This window comes from Neofelis nebulosa, chromosome 5, assembly GCF_028018385.1.
Source record: "Neofelis nebulosa isolate mNeoNeb1 chromosome 5, mNeoNeb1.pri, whole genome shotgun sequence".
Lineage (NCBI taxonomy): Eukaryota > Metazoa > Chordata > Mammalia > Carnivora > Felidae > Neofelis > Neofelis nebulosa.
In genome coordinates, this window is record NC_080786.1 from 143,890,078 (window position 1) to 143,902,821 (window position 12,744).

General features: G+C 42.2%; 1 protein-coding gene across 5 annotated transcripts in view; it reads left to right on the forward strand.

The window, feature by feature from the left end:
• Positions 1-7,543, forward strand: part of BACH1 (BTB domain and CNC homolog 1) — a 44,981-nt gene extending 37,438 nt beyond the window's left edge. For 3 of the 5 annotated variants that reach the window (XM_058731833.1, XM_058731834.1, XM_058731835.1), the window contains one exon: positions 3,702-7,543. In XM_058731833.1, coding sequence (XP_058587816.1) covers positions 3,702-4,160 — 459 coding nt within the window. In that variant the 3' untranslated portion in view covers positions 4,161-7,543. The other 2 variants (XM_058731837.1, XM_058731836.1) reach the window with 2 other exon arrangements.
• The last annotated feature ends 5,201 nt before the right edge of the window (positions 7,544-12,744 follow it).

The window sequence follows — 12,744 nt, forward strand, 5'->3', positions numbered from 1 at the left end:
AATTCCGTATGCGCTTTTCCGTATTTCACTCTTTTCACTTAAGAAGTGATTTCCAGGAAATATTTTTCTTAGTTCAAAGAGGCTGTCATTCCTTTCACAGCTCTGTATATTCAGCCGTGACTGCAGAGCAGTATCACGCCAGGTTTTTATTGGTGGACATTTGGGACCTTGCGGTGGATAACTGTGCACGTTGTTTTTTCCTGCTGAAGGAGGTTGTCTTTAGGATAGGTCCCTGGAAGAGGGTAAATACCTGTGTCACTTTGTTAGATATTAATGAATTCTGCTCTGCTGGGGTCGTAGCATTTTGCCTTCCTGCCAGCTGTGTGGGTGTCTGCCCCCAGCCTCAGCAAGAAGTTTATTGTCCGCTTTGGGTTCTTCACAGGCTGATAGGGAGAATTGGTATCTCGGGGTGGCTTTTGCTTTTGTTTCTCTTATGAGTGAAATTGAGCATTTGTATTCATATTTTTAAGGGCCACTTGCATAGTTCCCTGACCTGTGTGTTCAGAGATTTTACATCATAAGGAACCACTGATCACCATTTTCTAGTAGTGAGTACTCTTTGACCTAAAACATTGTCACTGTCAGCTAGCCCTTTGGGTGCCAAATTCTTTTACTCGTTACCTTTATTGGGTGAGTTCTATTTAAAATATTTTTAAGTTCTTACATTTGAGTGAATGTTGTACACTAGCTGTTGAAAGTGTGGATTTGGATGTAAACTTGTCATAAAATGCAGAATGGTACTAGAACACCAATTTTATTTTTATTATAAATCTGTGGTTAAAGCCACAGAACCTCAGACTTGTGCTTTATACAATTGCATTCTAAGAAAATGAAAATACATTGTAGAGATAGGTAGCTGGATGCTGGTAGTGAGTATGTTTAGGAGGTGTTTTAATTAAAGATGTCACGAAGTGATTAAGTCGAATTACTTTTATTTAATGATCAGTTATTTTTTAAAATATTTATTTATTTATTTAGAGAGTGGGGGAGGGGCAGAGAGTGAGGGAGAGAGAATCCCAAGCAGGCTCTGTGCTGTCAGCACAGAACCCGACAACAGGGCCTGAACTCACGAACCATGAGATCGTGACCTGAGCCGAAGACTCTTGATTGAGTCGGACGCTTAACTGCCTGAGCCACCCAGCTGCCCCTTAATAATCAGTTATTAAACTGAATTCTACTGAAGTCAATTTGTGTTTTAAAATTAGAGTGGCCTGGAAAAATCAGCCGACTGCCTAGAAACTTACCGTGTAGGAGTTAAAAGTGCAGAGGCACAGCTGGGGGCATTTAATTTATAGAACTAATCATGGTGGCATTGCAGGGTTGTACCTGTTGGTTTTAGTTGTTGTAAAGAAAGAAGCAAGACATCTTGTATGGGATGTACTTGAGGAGTATAGTTATGTCACCCTTTATTTAGTGGGGTGCAAGTCGGGAGAATGTTTAAGATTATCGGTGTTTATTTTTTTTTATTTTCAAAAAATTTTTTTAATGTTTATTTTATTTTTGAGACAGGGAGAGACAGCATGAACGGGGGGAGGGTCAGACAGAGAGGGAGACACAGAATCTAAAACAGGCTCCAGGCTCTGAGCTGTCAGCACAGAGCCCGACGCGGGGCTCGAACTCACGGACCGCGAGATCATGACCTGAGCCGAAGTCGGACGCCCAACCGACTGAGCCACCCAGGCGCCCCAAGATGATCGGTGTTTAAAGAGATAGAAGTTATAAAATATTTGTCATCTTCGTAGTATCTGTAGATTAAGTGGCAGTTCTCATTTCTGGAAAAAAGTTCAGATTTTCATTAATTTGCTTAACCACGTTTAATTTAAAAGACCAGTCAGCAGTTAAAATTTCGTCTGTCGCTATTTAGAACGGAAACTCATCCCAACTTTGATAGAGGAGTCTATGGCTGAGTATTGTTGTGACTGAGGGAAAATACTTCTTATTTTCTTCTGGAAGCTTTGTTTACGTCCTCATTTGGATTGGCTTCTAGAAGGTCATAAAAAAAAGTGGGTGCCGATTCCAGTAAATGTGTTCCTTCTTGGATAGGTAGTAGTAAGCACAGGTCGTGTCCTCTAGGCACCTGCAGACTCATTTTATTAGAAGCCTACAACTGACAAACTTTCTGTTACCAAAAGTATATTTCTCTTCTGTTACCAAGAACATTGGTCTTGGTTTTACTTATTTATTCATTTGTATATAAAACTGTATATATTTTTGAGCTCTACCTGTATTTTCAAAACAGAACAGTTGTATAAAGATGTGAAGAGATTGGAGAATATTTGATAAGGTAAAATTTACTATAGGACTCTGTATTCACCACACATTTTCTCAAAATAGTAGATGGCCTTGAGATATTTAAACACCTGACTCTCAGTAACTGGGTTCACATACAATTTTTTAAGAAAAACTTTTATGTAAAACAGTAGCAGCACTTTCATATAAAGCAAATTTCCTTTTACCCTTTTAGCTGTTTTTGTTCCAGAAAAGAATCTATTTAAAGGATGGTCATTGTGCATTATCATTCTGAGACAACCTGTCTCAGTGTTAGCTTGCAACCTCTTCTCCAGAGCCTGTCAGTGGGCAGAAAGCCAAGAGAGTTGTCATAAATTTCACGGGAGAAACCTGTGACCGTCTACCAACGTTTATTTACTCTTTGTTTATAAACAGCTTGATTATTTGGTTTCCTAGCTCATCCTAGGTAAGCAGCACTGCAGCGGTAGAATAGGAAGGATAAGGTGGGACACTGATGGAAAAAGCCGCAGCAGCAGCAGCAAGTGACGGTGGACGGAAATGTAGGAACCAGGAAAAGTTTGAAAACATCCTGCGGCGGGCGTTCCTACAGGGATAAAAACTTTAGATAGTAATCGTAACAGGAACAAAAGTAATAAATAAGAGACACAAAGTTCATCCCCAGGTTCTTCACACCTTAGTAACTCAGTTAGTACATACTTAGTACACACTTAATACACACACTTAGTAGCTTTCCGACTCTGGGCATATTAAGCTCTCAGTCCCATCTATAAAATGGGTGTAATATTACTTAAATCAACAGAGTCATGGTGTGAATGATGTGGTTGAGACTGCATATTTGAAAGCATTTAGCACAATATCTGGGACAAAGCAAATGCTCAACAAATGTTGGTCATGGTTAGAATCCTGCAGGGAGCGGAGCTGCTGTACTTGTGCCCGGTGTACTCGTACTTTTTTTTGGTTGTTTTCCATTGCAAATGTATGGTCCGCTTTCGTTTACAATCTGTAAATCCAAAAAGCTCTGAAAACCTGGCAAGTTTGTCCTAAACTGTTTTGACCGGAAAAAAAAAAAAAAAAAACTGACGCCAGGCTGTTGTCAAGTCTTTCTTTCTCCTACTGTGTGCGTTATTTGGTATTTTAATGTGTTTTATTTAGAAACGTGAAGATGTCTGACCGTGGGGTACCGCCCCAGGCCCTGCTGGAGGGAGTACATGTGCATCCGTATTGTCTTTCAAAAATCTGAAAAATTCTGAACCCCAAGATACATCAGAGTTTTGGATGAGGGATTATGGGCCTCTGGGTTACTTAAAAAAATTTTGAATTGAGTGGGAAGTAGAAATCCCTGGTGGTCTCATTTAATGAGAAGACCCAGGAGATACGGATGTTTGGTTACTTCAGAAATGTCGACTGAGCTACTAAACACAAGTCCTTGTATTCTCTTTCCCATCTCACAGCAAAATGAAAAGGAGAGCTTGCTGAAAGAAAGAGACCACATTTTGTCAACTCTGGGTGAGACGAAGCAGAACCTAACAGGACTTTGCCAGCAAGTCTGTAAAGAAGCAGCTCTAAGTCAAGAACAAATACAGATACTCGCCAAGTACTCTGCTTCAGATTGCCCACTTTCATTTTTAATTTCCGAAAAAGAAAAAAGTACTCCTGATGGCGAACTTGCGTTACCATCGATTTTGAGTTTACCTGAGGGGCCCCCCGCGGCACTACCTGCCGGGGAGCCGCGCCCTCGCCATCCCCATCCCGGCCCGAAGGGCGGGGGCTCTGCGGGCTGTGCCCCCGGCGGCGAGTCCCGGCTTCCTGCCGCCCCCGAGCAGGCCGGGCCTTCGGAACCGTGCCGGCAGGGGGGCGGCATCTCGGACTTCTGCCAGCAGATGACTGATAAATGTACTACTGATGAGTAAACTCGCATTCACTTCCGGCACACCGTCTCGTTTTCCGCTGCAGTTTTGACGTCTTAAGAGCAAAATACAGCCTCTGACTCTTAACAGTATTGGTTATTGGCCCCCGCTAGCTTTGCTGTTAAGGGAATTAATTCCTCTGAAGGCAACCCTGACTTGCCCCTGATTTCCACGAGATGCACAAATTACATGCCTCCCGGATCCTGAAAACTCACATGTGAAAATGTCCTAAGGCTTTAAAAACTCCGTTTGAAAGAACAATCACTATTGGTAGTAACGCTTCCCATATGCAAAGTGAATTGGACACTGAAAACTGCAGCGTGTCAAAAGTTTAACAGCTTGAAGCGTCTGCAGAGAGTTCCTGCTAAGGAAGTGGCCTGCACAAGTTTCAGAACCTGACCTTTCGCACGACGGCGGTTTCAAAGAAAATGCCTCCCCGAGTGAGGCCGGTAGAGCTCCGCCGTGTGTTGAAGTGGAATGTCAGCCGTCTGAAGACTTGTGCAGAATTGCAGGGTGAGGAAGACAGTGTCTCGCCCGAATCCTGGAGCTTTGCTCTTCTCCCACCGACGCCAGGGCTGGCGTGGCCTGCACCGCGACTCCTCAGCTACGTCGGGAATACGCAGGACACAGAGGCACGCGGTCGGCCCGGGCAGAGGCTTCTGCTCCTCCCTCCTCAGGGTCGACCTCAGAAATGCTGGCGGCATCAACGGTAGACAAGTGTCATTCTCCCCCGTTCCTTTCTTTCTCTGCAGTCTCTACCACATCTGGGTCCACCATGATCTTTCTGGTTCCTGACATTCTTTCCCTTCTGGAAGAAGTAGGACTTGGGACACAGGCATGAGGGGGCGCGCTGGCAGCCCTGTCGTGGCCTCCCTGGACTCCCGCAGGGCTGCCCCAGACACCAGGCGCTCAGCCTTCCCGCCCCGGGTCACGACCCCTGCAAGAAAAGCAGACTTCGTGGGGAAAGAAAACTGCTTACGTTTATCAGGAGCGGCAGTTCATTTTTCATCCTATTTCCGAAGTCCTGTGGTTTACTTGTAAACAGCATTATTGTAGAGGAAAATGTATCTACACACAGCCTTGCAGGTTTGTGAAACAGGACGAAGTTCAGTCTCCTTCCATTGTGGGTTTGGATCTGGAAACCAGACTTAATCTCTTTCCCTTCCCCGGATCTGGTGTATAAGGGCACACAAATCACTTTGACTTGGGCATTTCGTGATCGGTCTTTGTGTTCATTCAGTCCCGTTTTAAAATAAAGCTTTTATAGTCCCAGCACTTACCCCCCCAACATTTTGCAGTGGCTCTCAGCCATTCTGGTGTTTGAGAGTCCAGTAAACCTACAGAGTATGAACCTTGTCAACAGTGTTTTAAAAAAAATTGCATATATTCACATTGGTAGAACCTAGTTTTAAAGGGTACACAGGAGTAATTTATCATGTTTGGATTGGAAAAGTACTTAATTTTACCAAGATCAGATACCTGAGAGAGAGGCTTAGCAACTGCATCCCGAGTCTGGTGAAGGGCCTGTGTAGCTACCGTGGGAGTCCAGCATCCACAGCAGCAAGTCTAGCAAGTAGACCTTAGTCGTGACAGCATATGGGGACCAGAGTTCATATTTCAGAGTAGTTTATCAAATGTTACCCTTTCCGATGGGTGGGCGGGGGAGATATTGCTAGTATGTTTTCAGTGATTTGTACGTTATCTCTGTTATTGACTTAGTTGTAAGACAAAACTAGTTGGGCTTGTTTATTTTCTAGAAGCTTTTATAAGAGTACTTAAGAACTTGTCAGGGAGGATAATTCTATGATAGTGCATCCCATACTACAGAAGAATCGCGTGTGCATACCCATATATATATATATATAGATATATAGATAGATAGATAGATAATATCCCCATGTAGCTAGCTCTTTGATACTTGTAATTTAAAATTTTAACTCCAAAATATAAAATAATATAAAAACTTTTCTGGTTTACAAAATGTAAAATCTTATACAAAACCAATGGAATCCTTGATTTCCTACCTCAGTGTCCACTCAACTGTCATATCAGTTTGTGTATGTGCAAACGTCACATAACCTTTTGCTTTAACTGCTACTGTAAATAACTGCTTTGAAAGGTTACTTAATATTTTATGATACATCCTAGTTGTCTCAGAACTTAAATATGATTTTTAAGACACTTGGTTTAGATTTCTCTCTACATATAAATAGTTTAGCATTAAGGGTTTATTTTGATGATATTCTGATTATTGGCCAAGTGTGATATTTTGTAAAATACAGCATTACTTTTAATAGCCAGCATGTAATACAAGTAACTACACTACCTCATACCTACATGATTTTCAAATTGTAATACAGAGGGACAGAGAGATAAAGGATTTTATCTTTGTTTTTCAGCCATAAGGTAGGGAAATTTTCTATATATTGCATAGCATTACACATTTATGCCTATTTTAACATTAACTTCTAAAGAAGTTTTTTTCTAAGAAAGTTTGTTATGATTTTTTTTTTTTTTGGCTGCCGAAGACAAGTGACAGGATTATGTATATACAGTGTATATCTTTTCCTTCATGCAGAATTCTGGAAAGGTTTTTTTCAGTTTGTATATTGCATATTTACATGATCATTGTTCCTTATTTTATGAATTGGCCTTCTCAATGATTGGTGATTTTTAAAAAACTGTTATGTCTAACTCCATAAAATAATATTACCTTAAAATTGTTTTCGTTATTTGAATGCTACAACTATAGCAAATAATTTGTTAAATTATTACATTCAAAACAAATATGGTTATAAATTAAACCTTGGTTCTCCATCTGTAAATTTTATAACCTAACGTAGCTTAATGCTTAACCAATTTTAAATAAGGAATTAAATATATTTGTTGCAGTAGACGATACAGGTTGCATGTGGACACTTTGCCACATTAACAACTTGGGGAAAAAAGTCAAATAAATGGCAATGCTATATTGAATTCTCAGGTCAACTTTTTTCAGTTTTGAAACATCTATTTTGCATCTGTAAATATTTTAAGTGTTTTATTAGGCATGTAATAAACTATTCTTTGAAATCTATTGGGCAGATTGAAAATACAAAGCCATAATGGTAAAAGATGGCATACTGATGGTGAAATAAACAGAAATAATAACATCTATTGATTTTTTTTGTATCTTTCATAACATAATTTTCTAATAATGCAATAAAACCACTAAATTTATATATCCTGATCCTGTTAAGATTATGTTTCATTAAAAGGCAACTTTCATAGTATTTAATTTACATTCTTTCTAATGTGTTTATCCAAATGTAGCAAAACCATAAATGTTAGATATTGGTGATAAATTGACAGATAAATAAAATTATTTAAAATTGCTTCTAATTGAATAGAGTTGTACACTCCATATCCGTTTTCTCACCTCTCATGTGAATTTACTAATTTTAGTCTTTTGATCAAAATCAGTATGACTTATGAGAAAATCTCTCCTATTTTATCATGCCTGAAGAAAAATATTCCCATCACTCATATGGTTAAGGAGGCACAGATTTTAGCCTTGCTACTGTTTTACTTAATCTCAGTCTTTGGATAGAGGTGTAGGGCTTTTTTTTTTCTTTTTTTTTTGTAAGTTTTTATTTTACGTTTTTATTTTTATTTTTTGAGAGACACAGAGTGTGAGCGGGGGAGGGGCAAAAGGAGGGGAGATAGAATCCGAAGCAGGCTCCAGGCTCTGAGCTGTCAGCATAGAGCCCCACGCAGGGCTTGAACTCATGAGCCTTGAGATCATGACCTGAGCCGAAGCCCGATGCTCAACCGATTGAGCCACACAGGCGCCCCATGTAGGGCTTTTTTTTAAAGGGGGGTACCATCGTTATTAGTTCTTATGTTTTAAAGACTTATCTACTGAGTCACGTCTAACCAGATTCCATCCAACTTCCAACCAGACCTTGTAATCAAGCTTTGAGCAGCTGCTCAGAGCTACCGGCGATCCAGAGCATGGTCTGGACCATGTGAGAAAGAAACAGGTGGTAGGTGAAGTCCACACTGCCGATGGAGGCCGGGTTGTGGGACACAGCTTCATAGCTGCTTTGCCCAGGGAATTTACTACAAGCGAACTCTGAAGTGAGGCAGACTTGGCAATTTTTAGGCCTGAGAAAGCTACCTCTGAGGGGTGGCTGCTTACTTACACGGACTTAAACTATCCAGTGCCAACTGTAGACAAGTGCACCTGAGGCTGGCCCCGCCACCATTTCCTCCCTGGGCCCCAATGCAGAATGGCATCTGGGGCAATGCATGTAGCGCCCGTGACGTTGGCCAGGCACTACTGGTGAAGAGCTGGAACCTGGCTAGCATTCTGTAGCGCATTGGGATCTAGCTGCCTTGAAAGAGCTGGAAAGCAGCACGTACTACTCTTCCCAGGTATGCCTGCAAGCTCTGTGAAGAGTCCTTTCCCCTGGAAATGCCCAGTGGTGCCCGGAGGTTGCCCACTGGGCTGAGGGCCTGCTGCTGGTGTTAGGGCATCCACAGGCCTGCTGCGGGCAACTTCATTTAATTTATGCCACCTTGCTGCCGCTTTCTCATGCTCCTTGTGGTCCACCAAAGGGTTCCTTCTTGGGGATGTTCCTGCCAGTTGAATTTAAGTTCACAGGTGGTAGATTCTAGAAAGTGGGCACTGACGGACAGGCATTGGGGGGGAACTGATAAAAGGATTCTCTCCATCTGCTGTGCTTATCTCAGATATCACTGAGTGTGGACTACAGCCTTTGGGCATGCTGGGTACTGTGTCCTGGGAATAGAACTTTGAGATATCTGCTCCAATGGCTGGAGATTGGCTGGCTTTCAAAACAGGTGACGCAAATGCGGTGATGGTCTTGTGTGTCTCGTTATGAACTCTGAGTCATCAGAGTTAGACTCTTGGCATCAGGTCAGTACAACTTCTGAGTCCCTGAAGGAATGACACTGTCTGTGAGGAGTGACCCACACCTCTGCTGAGGTTTCATGCCTTTTCCTTAAGGGCTCACTCAGCCTTTCCAAAGGCCCAACGAGGGCAGTTGGGATTCCACAGAAAGTCACATTCTGTGAATAAAGCACCATAAGGTCCATGACCCTCCGGATTCAAAATACTCACAGGCTGGTCTAAAACCCCTCACCCAGGCCACCTTCTCAACTGTCAACACTCACCTGGCCCAATATAAGCCTCCACACGCCATCAAAAATTCCCTGGCCTCCACTATATATCATGGGTCCACACGTTCCAGATCACACGTATTTTACCACCCACATTCTATTCTGATTTTGATTTCTCTGTCTCTCTAACATCGCTGCCCACAGGTTTCCAGAGGAGCATTTCAATATTCTTTTCCTGAATTAGGGACAATGAGAGCAATGAAATGAGGAATGGTGGATGGAAAACCAGCATAAAGTCTCAATTTACTGATCAAGAATAGTTAGTTGAAGGAACAGCTTAGAGTGAGAGCCTAGCGGGAAGTCCAGCAGGAGGTAAGTTTGCCACGTTTTGTTTCCTGCTATTAGCAGGAAGTAGCTGCCCCCACCCCCACAGCTCCTGGTTCCCATGAGAGAGAGACTTTTCCCTGAGCAGCCCTGGACAACCCACCTGTACCACCTCTGCTCATCAGTAGGAGGGTATGGGGGGCAGAGGGCAACCACTGCTGTTCTGAGATGGGCATATCCCAAGAGGAAGAATGACCAGGCTGAGCAGATGACAACCAGTTATTCTTCCCAAACTGGTCACCCAGCTAGGTCACCACCTCTCCAGGGATGGAATGAGTAAAAAGGTTAAGATCCATCTCCCAGAAGCAGAAGGTTAGAGGAAGGGGGGTGGGGTGGGTGGGTAGGGTGGGGAAATCATGTAGAAGCAGTGAGTTTGGGGTCTTTGAAAGGTTTACAAGAGAAGCAGCAAGAAACCCAAACAGAGAAGCCATCCCCACTGAATATCACGGACCCTCCACCCATCCCCCCCCCACCTTCCCTTCAGCCCCTGTGGGAACACAGGTTCAAGTTTACAAAGTGTGACCTTGTGCTTAACCACAAACATTTTTTTTTTCTTCCCCTCACCTCTATTTTCTACCTTGTCCTGGAAGTATAAATGAAAAGATAATGGAGAAGATTTTAAGAATTGAGCACAGCACATTTCTTTCTCCTTTGAACACAGCCATCTTTTCAGCAGACATTGTCTTCCCCCTCCCCTCTGGGCTCATACTTCATCACTTGTCCAGAAAGCCAGCTGTTTTCCTAAACAGCCAATTTCCTTCTTTCAGGAGACTGCATCTAAAGAATTTTCTAGCTACCATCTTGATATGCAGGTGTCTGATATGATATTAATCTCGTGCAAGGAGATCCCATTAATACTCAGAGTACTTATATTAAATATAGAAGTATCTATCCACTATACCGTAATCTTTCTAAAGCAATACTTCTTTGCACACTTTAGAAACTTGCTGTCTTTTTGCTTTGCACTGTAAATCTCAAATAGCTGTCCTTTGTAAAATAACTATACTTACGTTTGCTTGCTTTTGGTTGCATATAATTGATAACCTTCAGGGAATAGAACCACTACCGGTACCTTTGAAATCATTTTTTTTTTCTGAAGAAAATATTTTTAAACGCCCTGTTTTGGCCTTCTTTGAGCTTCTTCTCTGGTTTCTAGAAGACCCCACCTACTCTGCTTGGCATCTGGCATTTGAGGGGTCTGTTGTGGAAAATCCAATCTGCCATAAAGTCTTCCATACTGTTCCTAGAACTCTGGGTATCTGCTCAAACAGCTGTCTTTCAGCTGAACAGATAAATGAATTAGCATCTGGACAGGGAGCTTAATGTGGAATCAAGGATGGGGTTTGGAATTTATAAGAATGAGGAGTGGAGCACATATAAATTAAGGAGATCCAGTTGCTAAGATAAGGTAGGAGAATTTGGCTGGGATAAGCACTTAATAGACTGGCCTTGTGTTCGGACAGCTGCAAACATACTTTAAATAGGGTGAAGACGAAGTATGCACTTAAAGACTAAAGGAATTGCACAAATGTAGGCAATGACTCAGGGCACAAATCCAGGTCCTTTCAGAAAGTGCTGTGGGGACAAACAGAAAGAGCATGGGCCTGGAGTTCAGACAGAAGACAGACCTAGGTTTGAAGGCTGGTTTTGACGCGTAAACACTGTAGAGCCATAGGAATTTAATTTCTCCTAGACACAGTTTCTTATCTGTACATCGTCCATATTGGGTCTTCTGGCCCTTGAGATCAAAGTAAGATTGACTCAAATGTCCATTCACCCTCTGTGAAAATCCAAATCGACTCTTCAACACGTATTTCTTAAATACTGTCCTTCAACTGGTGAGGGAGTTGGATTTCTGGAGTGTCAGTGAGGTTCTCGTGGTAGGACTGGCTTAGAGTCGGTCTCATGGTTACCCTCTCTGAGGTGCCTGCTTCCATCAGATTAGTTCAGTTGATCAGTTATTGTGTGCTGGGTTTTACACATTGTCAATGGAGACATTAAACTCAATGACTTCCTTTAGTTCCACCAAAATAAATAGTTAATTAATATACCTACAGCTCTAGACTTTTATGAGTAGAGTCGGCTTTAATTAAATATTGTATTTATATAACAGCAATGCAGGTGGCTGCAAAGAAAACACTATTAGCCCTGTCTTAAGATCCTCCCCCCACCCCCCACAGTGGGGAGTTTTCACAGGCTGTCCAAACTCGTGATGTGTCTCAGCCTCATGCCATACCACTGGCTCCTTCTTCTCTTCCCTTCTACTCCTTGATTGCCCGAGGGACCCACATTCTTCTCTCTGGAACACGTGGAACAGTTCATTTCTTCCCAGTCTCAGCCTCTGAGGATGGCTTTTGACCATCTTCACTTGCAAACCCACACAAGGGCTCCACAGAACAGAGGGCATTCATGGAGCAGGACCTGGTCTGTCTAGACGGCAACTCATCCATTCATTCAGCAAAAACCTAGTAAGCCCCAGGAGGAACCACCAAACACTGTTCTGGGTTCCAGGCATCCGTTAGAGAAAGAGGGGGACAAAAAATCTATGCCTTCGCTGAATATATGTTCTAGTTAGGGTAAGTGGACAATTAACAAAACTATAAAGCATATAGTATGTTAGATGGTGAAAAGAGACCTGAGAAAAATAGCATGGAAGGACAAGGGTGGCAGTTGTAACTAGAATGGCAATGGTAAGCCATCTGAGAAAATGACATTTGACAAAAGAGCTGGAGGAGGTGCAGTGAGTTGCAAATTATTCCTGGCTTACATTGTAAGCAGAAATGGAGAAAATGTCCATCTTGTATAGTTGTAGGATCAAATGAAACAATGTTTGGAAAAGTTCTTATCAGAAGACCGGTTATTAATTAGTACATAGCTAGCATCAAGTAAGTTTTAGCCCTCTTATTCTATAGAATGGTGCCATTCAATTCAGTACCTTCTAGCTACAAGAGGCTATTTTAACTTATATTACTTAAAATAATATTAAAAATTCAACTTCTCAGTCTCACTAGCCTTAGTTCAAGTTCTCCGTAGCCATATGTGGCTAGTGGCTGCCATTTTGCACAGTGCAGACATAGAA